This window comes from Pristiophorus japonicus, chromosome 1 (genome assembly GCF_044704955.1).
Source record: "Pristiophorus japonicus isolate sPriJap1 chromosome 1, sPriJap1.hap1, whole genome shotgun sequence".
In the NCBI taxonomy this organism is placed as follows: domain Eukaryota; kingdom Metazoa; phylum Chordata; class Chondrichthyes; family Pristiophoridae; genus Pristiophorus; species Pristiophorus japonicus.
In genome coordinates, this window is record NC_091977.1 from 34,312,923 (window position 1) to 34,333,447 (window position 20,525).

The 20,525-nt window shown below is 45.1% G+C and overlaps 1 protein-coding gene across 1 annotated transcript in view; it reads right to left on the reverse strand.

The window, feature by feature from the left end:
* Positions 1 to 20,525, reverse strand: part of LOC139278311 (N(4)-(beta-N-acetylglucosaminyl)-L-asparaginase-like) — a 44,375-nt gene that overhangs the window by 23,256 nt on the left and 594 nt on the right. Inside the window, exons 2-7 of the mRNA XM_070897009.1 lie at positions 9,640 to 9,793; positions 8,897 to 9,009; positions 4,492 to 4,604; positions 4,232 to 4,349; positions 4,010 to 4,085; positions 2,763 to 2,870 (exon numbers count right to left, since the gene is read on the reverse strand). Coding sequence (XP_070753110.1) covers positions 2,763 to 2,870; positions 4,010 to 4,085; positions 4,232 to 4,349; positions 4,492 to 4,604; positions 8,897 to 9,009; positions 9,640 to 9,793 — 682 coding nt within the window. The remainder of the gene's footprint in view (positions 1 to 2,762; positions 2,871 to 4,009; positions 4,086 to 4,231; positions 4,350 to 4,491; positions 4,605 to 8,896; positions 9,010 to 9,639; positions 9,794 to 20,525) is intronic.

Consider the following 20,525-nt stretch of genomic DNA (forward strand, 5'->3'; position numbering starts at 1 on the left):
TTGAGATTATGCCCAGCCAAGTCCAGGTTATTAATATAGATAATGAAAAAGAGCAGTCGTCCTAATACCGATCACTGTGGAACACCACTGTAGGCCTCACTGCAGTCTGAAAAACAACCATTCACCACTACTCTCTGTGCCTTGACCAATTATAGCTACGTTGCCACTGTTCTTTTAATGACATAGGCTTTAATTTTGCTAGCTATGTGGTTCTTTGTCAATAGACTTTTGAAACTCAGACAATATCAACCCTTTGTTACTTCAAAGAACTCGATTAAGTTAGTCAAATACAATTTGTCTTTAACAAATCTATGCTGACTTTTATTTATTCGTCCATACTATTCCTGGAATAACTCCTTTTGGTCCCCAATCGGCCCCACCCTTTTACTATTTATAAAAGACTTTTGGGTTCCCTTTTATGTTAGCTACTCATCCATTCTCATACTCGTTGTCCCTCTTATGCCCATTTTTAGATCCCTGTACTTTCTATATTCAGCTTGGTTCTCTATTGTATTATAAACTTTACGATTGACACAAGCATCCTTTATCGGTTTCATTCTAACCTCGATATCTTTAGTCATCCAAGGAGCTCTAGCTTTGGGTGTCCTATCTTTCCCCCTCATAGGAATGTGTCTACTCTGTATCCCAACTATCTCATCTTTAAAGGCTTCCCATTGTTCAATTACTGTTTTGTTTACCAATTTTTAATTCCAATCCACCCGAGCCAGATCCCTTTAACTCACTGAAGTTAGCCCTCCTCCAGTTAAGTTTTTTTTAACGCTTGATTATACCTTGTCCTTTTCCATAACTATTCTAAACCTGATGATAATGGCCTGGAATTTGTAGTTGTAATGACTACAAACTGACGGCTCTTCATTACTGTGTAAAACTGACAGCAACTCCTTGCGTCCGCACATGCGCAACTAAATGTGAAAATCCGTATGTTGCTGTCAGTGATAACCTTCTCAACCATAGGGTGCTCTGTTGTAGTCTTCTCAGATGCAGTCAACACAGAATCAGTGATTTGAGGGGAACTTCAACTTTTTAAACCACAATTCTCGCTGTAGAAAACACTGAAAAAGTTGGGCCTTGTTGAATGAGGTGTAACTGAGTTTTTAAACATCATACTATGTCATATTTACTGCTGAACAACTGCTCTGGCCCTGAAAAACTAATTTTATAATTATGGAGCACCATTCCCTCCATTCCATGATAAAAATTCCATAGATTTTTTAAATAAAATGTTAAATTTTTAAAGTTTATGATATTTCAGCTTCTACCTTAATCCCAACCTTTATTTTGTTTTCTGTATAATTATTAAAAAGTTAATGATAATCAGTACTTTCTACTTCTTGTTTTGCTGTTTGTGAGAATCCTTCAATGTGATTGGCTGCGCAGCCTGCTTGATGACATCATTATTGCTCGAAGCCACAGATCCCCTATAGATAGCGCCAGATAAAAAGAGTCATGTCAGAATAGTGGAAATCCACACCAGAGAGCCCACTAAATTTTTTGTGGGCAGGTCTCTTCGAGATCAGCAGCAAGCACCGTGCCTTTGTCGCTGACTGCAAAATCCGGGCCATTATGAACTGTTCCCCAAATGCTCTCCCATTGGAACATGCTCCACTTCATTTCCCAGAACTAGATCCAGCACAGCTTTCTTCCTCGTTGGGCTAGAAACACATAGATCACGAAAGTTCTCTTGTACACATTTCAGGAATTCCTCCCCTCTTTGTCCTTTACTGTTACTATCCCAGTCTATATCACTACTCTGTAACTTGCACCTCCTTTCCACTATTTGGTGTCCTATAGTATACAGTCAGTAAATTCTCTATTGTTCCTTAATTCTAAGGAAATAGACACTGCTTTTGTCCCTTCAACTACATCATTCCTCTCCAGTGCTATCATAGTTTATTTGATCAATACTGCCACCATCTCCTTTTTTTCCCTCTCTATCTTTCTTGAATACCTTGTAGGTCGGATTATCAAGTTCCCAATCCTCTCTGTTAATGCTACTATATCATAACCCAAATTTTGCTGTAACAACAACAGTAAAGCCTTTTAGAGCTCAACGTTATTATGAGATAAACTGAACAGCAACTTCTGGTGTACGCACGTGCGCAGTTAAAAGCGGAAATGTAGAAGTTGTTGTCAGAGATACCCTGTTGCAGTTCTTGCCAATAGACACGGCATTGAAATGGCTGCAACAGCGCGAACTTGACATACTTACCCACTAGTTCCGCATTAAAAAGACAGCTAAAAATGTTAGGGCTGGTGCATTGAGGAGTAAATTAGTTTTTAATGACGTGGTAAGTGATACTTACTGCTGAAAATCCTCTCTGGCTCTGAAAAATTAATTTTACAATTCTGGAGTCACATTCTCTCCAGAAAATTAGTGTTGGAGATTTTTTTTTTTATAACTTAGTGTTTTTGCCCTGCTGACAGATGCCACAGATGCACTGAAAAGGGTGCAGCGCCGGAACAGACACCAGATCACAGCAAGTCTACGCTCTAAAGTCAGTCAAATCTTTGTGGGCAGCTCAGCGAGGTGAATGGCAAGCGCCATTTCACCGACTGCAAAATCCAAGCCTTTGTGGTGACTTGTGCCTGCAGCTCACCAGCCTCCTTTACCACATTGTTGCGATACGTACATCTATTTATGTACAAACCCATCTTGGATTGCCTCGCGTCTGCCCTGTCTGACCCCTCCCATTTCTGAACTACATCTTCCACCAAAAGCAAATTTGCTAAGAATGACGTACCTCGGAAGGAATCGCATCATAATATCTCCAATTCCAGTAGCAGCTGCAGCTCCAGCTGTGCTGTCGGCATAAGAACCTGCTCCAGCTATTGGTGAATCCCCAACACGGCTGTGAGAAACACAAATAGAACATCCGACAATTGTTAGCATTTTGAACAAATGTACTTCTGGATTGTGCCTAAGTTAGATTTCACTGTTGAAAGTACAATACCGTTACCAACCTGGTGCATCATCATCATCATAGGCTATCCCTCAGAATCGAGGAAGACGTGCTTCCACTCTTAAAATGAGTTCTTAGGGGCTGAGAAGTCCAATATGAGAACCACAGTCTCTGTCACAGGTGGGACAGATAGTCGTTGAGGGTAAGGGAGGGTGGGACTGGTTTGCCGCACGCTCTTTCCGCTGCCTGGGCTTAATTTTTGCATGCTCTCGGCGATGAGATCTAAGGTGCTCAGCGCTCTCCCGGATGCGTTTCCTCCACTTTGGGTGGTCTTTGGCCAGGGACTCCCAGGTGTCAGTGGGGATGTTACACTTTATCAGGGAGGCTTTGAGGGTGTCCTTGAAACGTTTCCTCTGCCCACCTTTGGCTCGTGCACTAAAGCAAGCAGTGCAGGCTTGGCTGGGATGAGAGGGTCCCTGGCTTCCCAGGCGGCTGATTGGCCTCAGTGGGCTGGGATGGGTACCAGGTCCAGACCCCAGGCCCGGCTTGGTAATCCCCTGAAACCGTTACCGTGAGGCTCCGCTTGGCAGTGCAGCCGCTCCTTGGCCTGTCCGGAGGTGCCAAGCCTGCAGCGTTTCCAGAACCTTCCGTTGTCACTAAAGTTCAGTCACTGAATGAGTGACTGAAACGCAGAACCAATCGCCACCCCCTCCCGGCAGACTGTGGGACAAACTGTCTCTCTCCTCCTGTCCCGCCCCCAATTTTTATACAGAACAAATACTTGTGTTGTGTTACGGAGGACCGTGAATTTATTTTACAACACTGGAGGGAGGTGTGCCTCGGAAGCAAAAAGTTTGAGAACCCCTGGCTTGTAATAACCTCAAATATTGACTGAGGTTCACTCAAAATTGTTTATATTAAAATAGACGAGGATATCGTCTTAAATAGAATAAAGAACTTTAAAAATAGATTGGGCTGCCAGCCCAATTGATACCTGTTCAAGAGTCCTTATGCTGCTGTGTAAAGGAGAGAGAGAGACAGAGAAAGAGAGATTGTTCACTAGAAGCTTAAAACCCAAGAATGCATACCCTGAGATTTTGTGCGTTAGACCATTAGTAGACGTCCCAGCAGCTATACTTCCACCCTTCTCAATCGCAATCATACCTAAATTAAAAATCAGCAATTTAGTGAAATCACTCACGAATCCACAACTCCTCAGTATAACTGCACAAAATGTCTTCATGCTAGAAATCCCATTTACTTTCCATATACACAAGACATATCTATATCAAAATAAGAAAAGGACTTACCAATGGTGTCATGGTTGTGAAAATTGACCCGCTGTGCTGGCATTTTATGTTTTTTTGACCATAGTCCCTTCTTTCGCTTGTATGGTCCACACGACGTTTTAGCATTGGGTAATACATTCTGTGAAAATCAATTGTTTCTTTCACAATAGTTGACAGTAATGTAAAATTTATGTATTTATTTTCATTTCGGACCCGACATCCCATCTTAAAAGCATCTAAAATAGTAAGTGGGACTTGTCCTTTATAGAAAGGACACTCACCTTCCAGAAATTGGGCTGGCACTTTCCAGCCAGCCATTTTGAGTGTATGCACAGAGATGTATTCGTTGTTAAATCTTCACTTAGGAAACCCATATTCTGAGCAAAAATTGATGCTGTTGGAAAAATATTGTATTTACACGAAGTGTTTAAAGATATCTAGATACATGAAAATTATTATTAAATGAACAGCACACATTACTGTTGTAATGAACTTTTCAATTCACTGCCTTTTAGCCACTTAAATATTCTTTGGGAGCACAATGGGGGATAAATTGCCCTGCACAATGGAGGGCGGTCAGGGTGGGACTTCCTGCACCCGGCGTGTTAGTCCTGCCCCGGCCGCAGAATTGGCCTTACCGCCCCTCAGAAGAAGTGGAGCGCAATATCGCGCGCTCCAATTCCTCATGGGGCAGGTCCAACAATGCTAACGAGGCGTGATTGCAATTCGCTTAAAAATGGGAGGGCCGCTGCGCACTCTGCACGACTTCTGATGGCCTCCACTAGGCCACCAGGTACTAGGCGCGAGCCCAGCACCTAAAATGGAGTGCCGGACTGCATGGTGGTGGCCCGGACCACCCAAAGGGGGCAAGAATTCGGGCCGACCGGTGAGTCGGCAAAACCACCAAGATGGCGGCGAGAGGCGCACGTGACCTCCCCTTTAACTTCCGCCTCGCGAGTGGATGTCAGACTGCTTCGCAACCCGCGAGGCTGGCCATGACAACTGCTTGCGCCAGCATCGCGGGGCAATATCCGCCGCGGGGCAGAAAGGGGTCAGTGCGCATCGCTAAGGTGTCGCCGCGCATGACGACAATGTCATCGCCGGCTGTGCAGTGGCCCAGGGCACTACCCATGGAATGTGGCCCTGCCATGGTAACGCATCCGCTAACTCCCATGCAATTTCACGGGTGCTAGTAGCACCACCTCCCCGGGAGAAAAGTGTTTTGCGCCCAGTTAGCGGCTCTGGGGTGCGCTAACGGAATCGCCAAAAGGGGCAATTTCGACCCAAATATTTTTCAGATGAGAAAATTATTCTGGACAGACTTTTTTGTTTGAAAGTACTTCCCTCATCCCTTTTTATACAAGACAAAATTAGTCAAAAAATGTTCAATTAGCATTTCTAAAAATATTAATTTTCTTACCACCATGGAGACCCAGAAGTAGAGCCTTGACTATCTGTAACGTGACCAGTGAACATTCCTAAGCAATGGCATAAGATATGGCTAGGGCCATGAATTCATATGGGACCCACAAGAGCTAATTCAGACCTGCTCAACCTCAGGAAACCAAAAATGCTAGGGATCCAAATTCTCAACTTGTATCGGGGTTTCCGGAGTTTGGATTGATCTCAATTGGCCATCTTCCTCTGGAGACAGTTGGGAGCATTGCCCATCAATACAGCCCATCAGGAAGTGAGACTTGACCAAAGTAAATTCAACATAAAATAGCTGTCAATTATACATTTTAAGAACATAATAATTAGAAGCTGTAGGCAGCCATTTGGCCCCTCAAGCCTGCTCGGCCATTCAATGAGATCATGGCTGATCTACTACCTCAACTCCACCTGCCTGCACTATCCCCATATCCCTTCATTCCCTTAATATCTAAAAATCTATCGATCTCCATCTTGAATATACTCAATCACTGAGCCTCCACAGCCCTCTGGGGTAGAGAATTCCAAAGATTCACCACCCTCTGAGTGAAGACATTTCTCCTCATCTCAGTCCTAAATGGCCGACCCTTATTCTGAGACTGTAGCTCCCTGGTTCTAGACTCCTCAGCCAGAGGAAACATCCTCCCTGCATCTACCCTGTCAAGTCCTGTAAGAATTTTGTATGTTTCAATGGGATCACCTCTCATTCTTCTAAATGCTAGGGAATATAGGCCTAATCTCCTCAATCTCAAGTTGGTATCTATGCCTTCAAGTGTCTTCTTGACTGCAATGGTACATCTCTTGTTTCTAAACTCTGGAGAATAGAGGCCTAGTCTACTCAACCTCTCCTCATAGGACAATCCCCCAGGAATCAATCTGGTGAACCTTGGCTGCACTCCCCCTATGTCAAGTATAACTTTCCTTAGATAAGAAGAAATAAAGATTTAAGTGAAAGAAAGGATTAAGTCCATCCCACTCTGCTGTGTATAGTATTTTCTGTGCATTAACGGAGACAGCAGGCAGAGTTTCCACAGAATCATGAAAGCTTGTGTCAACTACCCATTATCTCACTAGATCAGTTAATTATTAAGGATCTGTTTCTAACCTAATTACCAAGATCTTGCATAATATTTTAGATTGACCTGATTTATACTTCTCCCCAATGAATAAACTTTAAGCATTATTTATACTGTAGCATAACTATGATTGATCATAATTTGCTCATGTTTTTCCATTATGTTATGAATCTTTTCCAAGAACTTATACCCAACACATTGTTTTAAAAAGTCATTCTGTCTTCCAATAGTATTAATTGTTGATAGGAGACTGGTCCAAAATTAACGATGTCTCTATATTCCTTTTAAGGGTGCACTTGCAGGAACTGACTGACTTTGAGAGCTTTAACAAACAAATTGCCTTACCGTTTGAATAACGTTTCCAATGTTAAAAGTCACCCGAATAAAAAAGGTAAAATTAATTGCAGTTGGTCTTTTTATTTTGGACTAGTCATTCAATCCTTTCAGTAATTAAATCTATAATGCGTGATTTTTTTTGTCGTGAATTTACCATTTGTTTACAATCTTTTATTGAATTGTTTCTCACGATGTTAGCCATGGCTCAGTGAGTAACACTCTCACTTCAGTCAGAAGGCTGTGGATTCAAGTCCCACTCCACAGACTGGAGTACAATATCTAGGCTGACACCAGTGCAGTACTGTCGGAGCTGTTGTCTTTCAGATGAGATGTTAAAATCGAGGCCTCATCTGCCCCCTCAGGTGGATGTAAAAGATCCCATGACATTATTTCGAGCAGGGGAGTTCGTCCTGCTATCCTGGCCAACATTTATCCCTCAACCAATGTCACAAACAAATTATAGAAACATAGAAATTTACAGCGCAGAAGGCGGCCATTTTGGCCCATCGTGTCTACGCCAGCCGACAAAGAGCCGCACGGCCCTTGGTCAGCAGCCCTGAAGGTTACATATAAACCTATGAACAATGACGGAAAGGCAAAGAGCACCCAGCCCAACCAGTCTGCCTCACACAACTGCGACACCCCTTATACGAAAACATTCTACACTCCACCCCAACCGGAGCCATGTGACCTCCTGGGAAAGGCAAAAACCAGATAAAAACCCAGGCCAATTTGGGAGAAAAAAAATCTGGGAAAATTCCTCTCCAACCCATCCAGGCAATCGAAACTAGTCCTGGAGATCTGGTCGTTATCATTTTACTGTTTCCTACATTACAACAGTGGCTGTAACAACAAGAAGAACTTGTATTTAGATAGCACCTTTAATGCAGTTAAACATCCCAAGGCACTTCACAGAGTATTATGAGAAAAAAAATTTGACTACCGAGCCACATAAGTAGAAATTAACACAGGTTTGGTCAAAGAGGTATGTTTTAAGGAGCGTCTTGAAGGAGGAAAGAGAGGTAGAGAGGCGGAGAGGTTTAGGCAGGTAGTTCCAGAGCTTGCGGCCTAGGCAATAAAAAGCACGGCCACCAATGGTTGAGCAATTATAATCAGGAATGCTCAAGAGGGCAGAATTTGAGCAGCGCAGACATCTTGGGGCGTTGTGGGGCTGGAGGAGATTAGAGAGATATGGAGGGGCGAGACCATGGAGAGATTTAAAAATAAGGATGAGAATTCTGAAATTGAGGCGTTGCTTAACCAAAAGCCAATGTAGGGCAGAGAGCACAGGGGTGATGGGTGAGCGGGACTTGGTGCGAGTTAGGACATGGGCTGCCGAGTGTTGGATCACCTCTAGTGTACGTAGGGTAGAATGTGGGAGGCCAGCCAGGAGTGCATTGGAGTAGTCAAGTCTAGAGATAACAAAGGCATGGATGTGGGTTTCAGCAGCGGATGAGCTGAGGCAGGGGCAGAGACGGACAATGTTATGGAGGTGGAAATAGGCGGTCTTAGTTATGTCGTGGATATGTGGTCAAATGCTCATTTCAGGGTCAAATATGACACCAAGGTTGCGAATAGTCTGGTTCAACCTCAGACAGGAGTTGGGGAGAGGGATGGAGTCAGTGGCTAGGGAATGGAATTTGTGGTGGGGACCAAAAACAATGGCTTTGGTCTTCCCAATATTCAATTGGAGAAAATTTCTGCTCATCCAGAACTGGATGTCGGACAAGTAGCCTGACAAGTTAGAGACTTAGGGAGTAATGCGCTTAGGGATGTTCGGAGGTCGTAAAAGGAGCTATAAATTATGCAAATTCTTTCTTCCTCAATGAGGACTAGAGATTACCTGACTCGCCCACCAACAGTGTATGACTGCTGTGTTCCATCACTACTCGAGCAACACTGATCGCATTTTTAATTCTTCGAAGGTTTCCAACCCCTCCAACCTCGATCGTGTTGCTGAGGAGTTAAAAAAATTATATAATAGTGATAAATCTCAATATCCATCTTTTAGTCAGCAAATTATATGCTGTGAGTTTTCATTCCCCCTACAGTTCTGTCTGACTTTGATGTTCATGTCTGTTGTGTTCTCATTAAAAATATTAAATGGTCATCAAAACACAAAATGAAATGTAGTATACAAATCACATACAACATTCATATATGTTGCATTCAACTTCTTGGACTGCTTGCAATTACATTAAAATGCATTGCAAAACCAGAGTGCAACCACATACAAGAAGATGGGGACCATCACAAGCAGTTCTGCGATTTGGAGAGGGGAGACATAAGCCATTCCAAAACAATTGGGGGATGCGGGAGAGAAGAGGAAAGACACTCCTTATACCCTCCGGTGATACACCGACATTGGAAACCAACACAAAACATGGCGGACTGAAGCGAAACAGTAATGCAAAGGTTTTGAAACCTGTTTATTTCTTTTCACAGGTATTTATAGAACATCGATATGTTATTACACAAGGGCAGTCATAACAAGAAGTGTATTTCATCGCAAATTTGGTCGTAAGATCCAATTTGTAAGTAGATACATTTTCCCAGTATGCAGTAGTGGTCAGGTACATTACTTACCCATTCATTATCATAGCATCCAGTGTTGTCTCCCCATGTTCATCTGGGCTTCCTCCATATCCCACAGTGCCATCACACTGCTCAACTTCACACTGGCTGCAACCCTTTTCCACTGCATCCAATGCTGAACCTCCAGATTGAAGCGTGCTCCATGCTAAATGTAACACACATGCAATTTAATCCAAAACATAGTAGAAAGCAGTTTACACAGAGAAGATAAAGTTTCAACTGGTTGATGATGATGCTTGTGATAACTTTAAAAAAAAATCATGTCTTATTCTGGCCCTATAAAAGTGTTAACATAAAAATAAGTTAGAGCCAGTTTCAATAGAGAAGACAACAGTTTTGACAATATGTGCAGTACATCTTAAAAATAGATAAATCACCACATCACATCTTATGGCAGAAAATGGGTGAAGATATAGTCATTAAATGATCTAGTCATCGAAGCAAAAAGTACAGCGTTATGACCAAAGCTTTAAACCAAGTTCTCCATTATTCGATTGACATTATTTAATGGAGATATTAAGGCAATAGCTCAAACCGCACAGTGCAAGCACCTCCAGTTTTGGAAGAATCAGGAGTAATTTCCTCGGCTTCTCCTGAACTTTAGAGAGAGTTTAAGGGAAAGGTATTCTGCATAGGTAATAACAGTTGTCGCTCGTCAAATTTTAGAGCAACTGTTAGCATCAGCTCGAATGTGACAGATCTTTCCATTCTTGAAGTGTTAATATCTTCTAACATAACAAAAAGGAACTTCTGTGCTGAAGTGGCATCAGTTCAATGTTGATGTGCTAATTTGAATGGAAAGAGCAAAGTACTATGAAGAATGGATGCCTGAAGTATAGATGTCTGTGATTATTTTCAATGGCGAGTGTATTTAAAAAAAAATACTTTTATCATCAAACAAAAATCACACCACATCATACTTCTGATCTACACCCTGTATAAAATCCTTGCAATACTGCTTGCTTCGCTTGTTTTGACATTCCAAGCCCCACTTTGACGGAATAATACAAGAATGTAAGAACATTCACCTCTTTAAATGAGATCTGCTTACTGAAGTTGTTCAGACCATTTTAAACTTCTAGAAGTGTAGAGCACGAATTGAGGCCATTCAGCCCATCGTGCCTGTACTAGCTCTTTGCAAAAGAGCTGTCCAATTAGTCCCACTCCCCTGCTCTTTCCTCATAGCCCTGCACATGCTTCCTTTTCAAGTGTTTACCCAATTACCTTTTGAAAGTTACTACTGAATCTACTTCCACCACCCTTTCAGGCAGTGCATTCAGATAATCATAAGTCCCTGCATAAAAAAAAAATCCCCTCTTCTCCTCTCTGGTTCTTTTGCCAATTATTTTAAATCTGTGTCCTCCTCGCTCATCATAACAACTCTCCGGTTTATTTACAGAGCAGTTCATTAACATTGGGGGGCATATTGTTGAGATATTGTTGAGGAAGTCAAGGGTTATTGGGGAGCGGGAGAGGAGGTGGAGTTGAGGCCATGATCTTATTGAATAGCGGAGCAGGCTTGAGAGGCCAAATGGATTACTCCTGCTCCTATTTCTTATGTTCTTATGTTAAATAAGTGTTTGGAAGAGGACTGTGTTGTTACAATGAGTACTCCACTATATTTTAATAGCTCTGGGACCAAGGTTTCTTCTCTCGAACAGCTTCAATGTTGCACTGATTCTTTGATGCTTTGGGTGATAAGCTTTCAAATCTTGAAATAGGGTTTGTCATTGCTGCATGTCAGGTTTAAATCAGGACACTCAGGCTTAGAAATTTGTTGGCACTGACCTGGTGGTGATAACTAGATTTAAGGAACAAGCCCAGTGCCTGAACGGGTTGGCCTGAGGCACACACGATACAGGGCCTCAGGCCTGAGACCAGTGAACTGTGGGCGTCTGCTAGTTGTCACAAGGCAGCTCGTCGGCGGTGTGGCGTCAAATTTTGAGCAGTTGAGTCACCCAGAAGCTGTTTTTAGGTAGGTCGTTGAAGCGATTGCGGGGGGGGGACACGAGGCGGTGGTAGGGAGACAGGTGCCCAGTTGTAAACAGCGGCCTGTAGTTTTAATGTGGGAACGGGAGAAATACTCCTGCAACTCCAGGCTCCAGAGTCAAGTATTTTTTAACAAACTTACCTTTCGGGTGTGCGGCCTGCAGAATTCCCTTTAAGGATCAATGTAGACCTGTTTTTTTTCTGAACTCAGCCAGCCAGATGCCAGCTGCGTTCAGAGCAACCCAATTTTGCACAGGGGCCTCATAGAAGTTTGGCCCTTTATTTGCATATGCAAAGGACCAGTTTTAGGTAGGGGTCATGGACGCCTATCTTATTACCCACATCAATTTGTCAGTGGTGAATTTCTAGCTCGTGCTTCTTACCCGTCATATTGGACGCTTAGGTGCCCGATAAAAAGACATGATGCTGTCAAATTACTTGTCTAGATTCCTACGTGGCAGGAGGATGCATTTACATTTACATTGCACCTACCAAGTCAGACTGGTGGATGCAATTTGGGCTCCACTAAGTTACAAATGTATCCAGCACCGACATGGAACTAAATCAGTCTTATCCCGGAGAGAGCTGTATATAAATCTGGACATAGAAGGGGGAAATCGTGCTCTCCCAACTATTAAATATTTAAAATAATTAGAAAGTATTGAGGAGTGAATCCCATTTTAATTGAAGTGAGATGGATCTACAAACTGTCCGGAGAGTCCTGAACACTCTCTGAGCACTACCAGGTTTGAGACCACAGTGCAGTGTGTGAAACCAAAGCAGTCTGACACTATCCTTTAAACATGTCTCACGAGTGAGGTTCGGACTCCAGATTTACAGTCAACATCAACACGAAGTATAAATGTATGCTCCAGACTCGAGACTTGAGCTCAAAATCCTGGCTGACACTTCAGTGAAGGAGTGCTGCACTGCCGGAGGTGACGTCTTTAGATGAGATGTTAAAGCAAGGCCCTATCTGCCCTGAGGTGGTTGCAAAAGATCCCATGGTACTATTCGAAGAGCAGGAGAGTTCTCCCAGTGTCCTGGCCAATATTTCACTCACTCAACAACGCTATTACAGATTATCTGGTCATGATCCCTTTGCTATTTGTGGAACCTTGCGGTGCGCAAAATTGACTGCCGCATTTCCTACATTAGAAATGCAAGTTGTTATTACAAAACTGACCGCATTTCAAAAGTATTTCATTGGCTGTAAAGCACATCCTGAGGTTCTGAACAGCACAATACAAATGCAAGTTCCTTTTTTCCTTGTATAAAAAGCAGTTTATTCGACATATGACCATATTTTCAGTACATCAGTCCTTGGCCACTGACAATTTCAACCATAATGGCCCGGATTTTGCAGTCAGCGTCAAAGGGACGGCATTAGCCACTGACCTCAAAGAAAGCTGCCCACAAGCATTTAAGCAGGTTCTGTGGTGTGGATTTCACAAATTTCAATGTTAATTTTATTCTGGCGCCATCTATAGGGGATCTGAGGCATCCAGCAACAGTGATGTCAGCAAGCAGGCTGAGCAGCCAATCATATAGGAACATAGGAACAGAAGAAATAGGAGCAGAAGTAGGCCATAAGGCCCCTCGAGCCTGCTCTGCCAATCAATAAGATCATGGCTGATCCGATCATGGACTCAGCTCCACTTCCCCGCCCGCTCCCCATAACTCCTTATCGTTTAAGAAACTGTCTATTTCTGTCTTAAATTTATTCAATGTCCCGGCTTCCACAGCTCTCTGAGGCAGCGAATTCCACAGATTTACAACCCTCAGAGAAGAAATTTCTCCACATCTCTGTTTTAAATGGGTGGCCCCTTATTCTAAAGATCATGCCCTCTAGTTCTAGTCTCCCCCATCAGTGGAAACATCCTCTCTGCATCCACCTTGTCAAGCCCCCTCATAATCTTATACATTTCGATAAGATCACCTCTCATTCTTCTGAATTCCAATGAGTAGAGGCCCTACCTACTCAACCTTTCCTCATAAGTCAACCTCCACATCCCCAGAATCAACCTAGTGAACTTTCTCTGAACTGCCTCCAAAGCAAGGATATACTTTCTTAAATATGGAAACCAAAATTATCTGGACTCTGGGGAGGTACCAGCGGATTGGAAAGCAGCTAATTTAACGCCTCTGTTTAAAAAAGGGGGCAGACAAAAGGCAGGTAACCATAGGCCGGTTAGTTTAACATCTGTAGTGGGGAAAATGCTTGAAGCTATCATTAAGGAAGAAATAGCGGGACATCTAGATAGGAATAGTGCAATCAAGCAGACGCAGCATGGATTCATGAAGGGGAAATCATGTTTAACTAATTTACTGGAATTCTTTGAGGATATAACGAGCATGGTGGATAGAAGTGTACCGATGGATGTGGTGTATTTAGATTTTCAAAAGGCATTCGATAAGGTGCCACACAAAATGTTACTGCAGAAGATAAAGTACGCGGAGTCAGAGGAAATGTATTAGCATGGATAGAGAATTGGCTGGCTAACAGAAAGCAGAGAGTCGGGATAAATGGGTCCTTTTCGGGTTGGAAATCGGTGGTTAGTGGTGTGCCACAGGGATCGGTGCTGGGACCACAACTGTTTACGATATACATAGATGACCTGGAAGAGGGGACAGAGTGTAGTGTAACAAAATTTGCAGATGACGCAAAGATTAGTGGGAAAGCAGATTGTGTAGAGGACACAGAGAGGCTGCAAAGAGATTTAGATAGGTTAAGCGAATGGGCTAAGGTTTGGCAGATGGAATACAATGTCGGAAAGTGTGAGGTCATCCACCTTGGGAAAAGAAAACAGTAAAAGGAAATATTATTTGAATGGGGAGAAATTACAACATGCTGCGGTGCAGAGGGACCTGGGGGTCCTTGTGCATGAAACTCTTTTGAGTTTACCTGAAAAAAACAAACATTAACCCGTGCCACCCGCCTGGGTGACACAGCAGACATTTTCAAGGCCCCTTTTTTTCCTTTTTTTGTGTTTTTTTTTTGGGTTTTTTTTGGGGGCGCTAAAATTACATTTTTCCAAGTGCCCCCTATAAAAGGGGAGGGGGACACTAAAAGCACCGGCAATTAAAACAAATTAAGCTTTAAAACGTAAAATCAAATTAAAATTTAGTTGCCGGGCGTGATGATGCACTCCAGTCCCTCCGGTGCCCACCTCTCGCGGAAGGCCACGAGCGTACCGGTGGACACCGCGTGCTCCATCTCCAAGGACACCCTGGACCGGATGTAAGAGCGGAAGAGAGGCAGGCAGTCAGGTTGAACGACCCCCTCGACCGCCCGCTGCCTGGACCGGCTGATGGCACCCTTGGCCGTGCCCAGGAGCAGTCCTACGAGGAGGCCTTCGGACCTACCCGCTCCCCTCCGCACAGGGTGCCCAAAGATCAGGAGAGTGGGACTGAAGTGCAGCCAGAATTTCAGGAGCAGCCCCTTCAAATAATAAAACAGGGGCTGCAACCTTGTACATTCCATAAAAACATGGAACACGGAATCCTCCAGACCGCAGAAATTGCAGGTGGCCTGGGAGTCCGTGAACCGGCTTAAAAATTTGTTGCACGGTACTGCTCCGTGCACCACCCTCCAGGCCAAGTCCCCGATGAATAGTGGGAGGACCCCTGCGTAGAGTGCCCTCCATCGGGGACACCCACCTCCTCCGGACGGCAAGATGGTACGCCATGGCGTGTCCGGACGGCCGGCGAGGATGGCAAAGTTGAGAGTGTGCAGGAGCAGCCCGTACAGGAAACCCCTCCGCGCGGAACTGAAAGGCACGGAGGGGATTTCCCCGAGGCGGCTCAAGTTGTGAGGCGCCGGCCCCCGAGGGAGGTTCCGGGGTTTGGCGCCGATGAGGAATTCCATCCGGACGGGGGTCAGTTCGGACGGGATCTCCCCACGAGCTTGGGCCTCCTCGATGCACCTAACGGAGTCAGGGCCCAGAGCTGTTTTTAGCGACTCGATGGCATCGGCCGCGTGGCGGACGTTGGCAGAATTTAGGCGCCGCGCCAGCGTGTCTGGCGCCATCCAGCCCGCTCCTCCGCCATCGAGCAGGTCCCTGACCCTGGTCACCTCACCAGCCACAGCCCTCTCTTCCGACCGCCACATAAAGCCTCGGCCGTGGAGGTACGGATTCCCGAGCAGCGGTTCCTGCAGGACGGCCGCCACTCCAGCCGGCGGAGAGCTGCGCTTGGTGGAGACTTTGTTCCAGACCCTGATGAGTTCCCTGTAAAAGACAGGCAGCTCCCGGAGGGCGGTCCTGGCACCCCCCAAGTTCACAAACAGGAGCTGCGTGTCATAATTGAGGTCGAGCTGCTGGCGGAAGAAATACCTCGCCAGGGCGCACCACCTAGGAGGGGGCTCGACGTAAAGGTATCTCTGCAGGGTCTGAAGACGGAAAGTCGCGAGCTGGGCGCTGACGCACACCAACGACTGACCGCCCTCCTCAAGCGGGAGACTCAAGACCGCGGCAGAGACCCAGTGCTTCCTGTTGTTCCAGAAGAAGTCCACCAGCTTCTTCTGTATCTTGGCGACAAACGCAGGGGGAAGGGTCAAAGTGACCAGCCGGTACCACAGCATTGCGGCCACCAGCTGGTTTATGACTAGCGCTCGACCCCTGTAGGACAGCACTCGGAGCAGTCCTGTCCAGCGCCCTAGGCGAGCGGCGACCTTGGCCTCCAGCTCCTGCCAGTTCGCCGGCCAGGCTCCCTCGTCGGGGCTAAGGTAGACTCCCAGATAGAGGAGATGGGTCGTGCTCCAGGCAAAAGGCCTGAGCTCCTCCGGCAGGGAGTCCACCCGCCACTGACCCACCAGGAGTCCGGAACATTTCTCCCAGTTGATCCTGGCGGAGGACGCGGCCGAGTAAATCTCCTGGCACTCACGCATCCTCCGCAGGTCAGCGGGATCCTCTATCGCGAGGAGCACGTCATCGGCGTAAGCCGAGAGGACGACCTCCACGCCCGGCCCTTGCAGAGCCAGTCCCGTCAACCTCGTCCGCAAGAGGCGCAGGAAAGGCTCCACGCAAACTGCGTATAACTGGCCGGACATGGGGCATCCCTGGCGCACCCCTCTCCTAAAGCGAAGGGGCGCCGTCAAGGACCCGTTAACCTTAATCAGACACTCCGCGGCGGCGTACAAAAGTCGGATCCGGGCGACGAAATGCGTCCCGAACCCGAAAGCGCGCAGAGTCCTTGTGTATGAATCCCAAAAAGTTAGTTTGCAGGTGCAGCAGGTAATCAGGAAGGCGAATGGAATGTTGGCCTTCATTGCGAGAGGGATGGAGTACGAAAGCAGGGAGGTCCTTCTGCAACTGTATAGGGTATTGGTGAGGCCGCACCTGGAGTACTGCGTGCAGTTTTGGTCACCTTACTTAAGGAAGGATATACTAGCTTTGGAGGGGGTACAGAGACGATTCACGAGGCTGATTCCGGAGATGAGGGGGTTACCTTATGATGATAGATTGAGTAGACTGGGTCTTTACTCGTTGGAGTTCAGAAGGATGAGGGGTGATCTTATCGAAACATTTAAAATAATGAAAGGGATAGACAAGATAGAGGCAGAGAGGTTGTTTCCACTGGTTGGGGAGACTAGAACTACGGGGCACAGCCTCAAAATACGGGGGAGCCAATTTAAAACCGAGTTGAGAAGGAATTTCTTCTCCCAGAGGATTGTGAATCTGTGGAATTCTCTGCCCAAGGAAGCAGTTGAGCATAGCTCATTGAATGTATTCCAGTCACAGATGTAGATTTTTAACCAATAAGGGAATTAAGGGTTACGGGGAGCGGGCGGGTAAGTGGAGCTGGTTCCACGGCCAGATCAGCCATGATCTTTTGAATGGCGGAGCAGGCTCGAGGGGCTAGATGGCCTACTCCTGTTCCTAATTCTTATGTAAAACTTTGCGCAGTATTCCAGGTGTGGCCTCACCATTACCTTGTATAGCTGTAGCAAGATTTCCCTGCTTTTATACTCCATCCCCTTTGCAATAAAGGCCAAGATAGCATTGCCCTTCCTGATCACTTGCTGTACCTGCATACTATCCTTTTGCGTTTCATGTACAAGTACCCCCAGGTCCCGCTGTACTGAGGACTTTGCAATCTTTCTCCATTTAAATAATAACTTGCTCTTTGATTTTTTTTCTGCCAAAGTGCATAATCTCACACTTTCCAACATTATACTGCATCTGCCAAATTTTTGCCCACTCACTGAGCTTGTCTATGTCCTTTTGCAGATTTTTTGTGTCCTCCTCACATATTGCTTTTCCTCCCATCTTTGTATCATCAGCAAACTTGGTTATTTTACACTCAGTCCTTTCTTCCAAGTCGTTAATATAGATTGTAAATAGTTGGGGTCCTAGCATTGATCCCTGTGGCACCCCACTAATTACTGGCTGCCAACCAGAGAATGAACCATTTATCCTAACTCTCTGGTGTTAGCCAATCCTCTATCCATGCTAATATATTACCCCCAACCCTGTGAACTTTTATCTTGTGCAGTAACCTTTTATGTGGCACCTTGTCAATTGCATTGTGGAAGTCCAGATACACCACATCCGCTGGTTCCCCTTTATCCACCCTGTTCGTTACATCCTCAAAAATTTTTAGCAAATTTGTCAAACATGACTTCCCCTTCCTCTGCCTGACTGAATTTTGCCGATCCAAATGTCCTGCTGCTGCTTCTTTAATAATGGACTGCAACATTTTCCCAACCACAGATGTTAGGCTAACTGGTCTAAAGTTTCCTGCATTTTGTCTGCCTCCTTTTTTAAATAGGGGCGTTACAGTCACAGTTTTCCAATCTGCTGCGTCCTCCCCAGAATCCAGGGAATTTTGGTAAATTACAACCAATGCATCCACAATCCCTGCTGCTACTTCTCAAGTATCCATCAAGTCCAGGGGATTTATCTGCCTTTAGTCCCATTATCTTACTGAGTACCACCTCCTTAGTGATTGTGATTGTGTTAAGTTCCTCCACCCCATAGCCCCTTGACTATCCACTGTCGGAATATTGTTAGTGTCCTCTACCGTAAAGACTAATACAAAATATTTGTTCAGAGTTTCTGCCATCTCTATGTTCCCCATTACTAATTCCCCGGTCTCGTCCTCTAAGGGACCAACATTTACTTTAGCCATTCTTTTCCTTTTTATATACCTATAGAAACTCTTGCTATCTGTAAGTGTAAGTGTTAGTTTACTTTCATAGTCTATCTTCCCTTTCTTAATCATTTTTTTTAGTCATTCTTTGCTGGCTTTTAAAACCTTCCTAGTCTTTTGTCCTCCCACTACTTTTGGCCACTTTGTATGCCCTTGTTTTTAATTGGATACCGTATTTTATTTCTTTAGTTAGCCACAGATGGCTATCTTTACTCTTACACTCTTTCCTCCTCACTGGAATATATTTTTCTTGAGAGTTGTGAAATATCTCATTAAATATACACCACTGTTCTGCACTTTAATCTATTCTCCCAGTCCACTTTACCCAACTCTGCCATCATACCTTCATAGTCTCCTTTATTTAAAGGTTAGTAAGAATTCTTACAGACAGCAAATCAGGAAGTAACAAGCAAGTATTATTATTCACTTTTCATAATCTTGCAGAAAGCAAAATAAAGACTGGGACATGCACATGGGAGCAAGGTAGAAACTGAAAAATCATAGAAGCTGGCATATCATAGACATTGAAAGAAATTATAATTAAAAAAAATAATTTTATCATGGAATGGAGAAATTTCACATTCCACAAATATCAGGCCGGGAAATTGCAGTCGGAGACTCCCTTCGTACGAACGCCTCTAAATTAAAAAAAAAAATCTACGAAAATACCTGTTGTTCCCAGAGGAACGTAGAATTCCAGTCTGAGGCCTTCATTCACATCTGCTAGAATCACGTGGGCCTGGACCAGCATCACGCCCAGAGAATCGGCTTTTGCGAGGCCTTGCCGGGTTGGTGCGCACTTCGCACTTGTTGAGGCCACAATTTTCGGCCCATAAAATTAGTTTTTCAGGGCCAGAGAGCTTGTTCAGCAGTAATTATGACTTAGTACCAATGCTTCTCGTAAGCTGCGCAGCTGCGCAGTGCTCCAGGGGTCCTGCACAGCCGGCTTATAAATAGAAAAAACGCACATGCCTGGTATTTTAAATAGGTCACGGGTCACGCGGCCCGAAAAAAAAAACTCGGCTACACCTCATTCAACAAGGTTTAACTTTATCAAGGGTTTTCACAGCGAAAATTGAAGTTAAAATTCACATCAATTCAGTTATTTCTAATTGACTCCATCTACAAGGACTGCAATTGCACACCCTCCACTGACAGCAACTTCCGGATTTACACATTTAAATGCAGGTGCAGACTCGAGATGTTGCTGTCAGCTTTACACAACAACAACAGCAAAACTGACAGTTTCGCCGTTATTATAACAGTAAATTCTTTATTCTCCCCAATTTTATCAACATAATGACACAGGTGGGAGGGAATAGCAGCATTTAGGCTCAGCATCATCATCATCATCGGCAGTCCCTCGGAATCGAGGAAGACTTGCTTCCACTCCCAAAGTGAGTTCTCTGGTGGCTGAACAGTCCAATACGAGAGCCACAGACCCGGTCACAAGTGGGACAGACATTCATCGAGGAAAGCGGTGGGTGGGGCTGGTTTGCCGCACGCTTCTTCCGCTGTCTGCGCTTGACCTCTTCACGCTCGCAGCGTTGAGGATCGAAGTGCATCCGGGAGGGCGTTCTTTCTCCACCTCGGGCGGCCTTCGGCCAGGGTCTCCCAGGTGTCAGTGGTGATGTCGCACTTTACCAGGCCGTGACCACACTCGATCAACTGTGCCGGGAAGGCCACATCGTTCGCATGCCAGATACGAGGCTCCCGAAGCAAATGCTTTATGACAA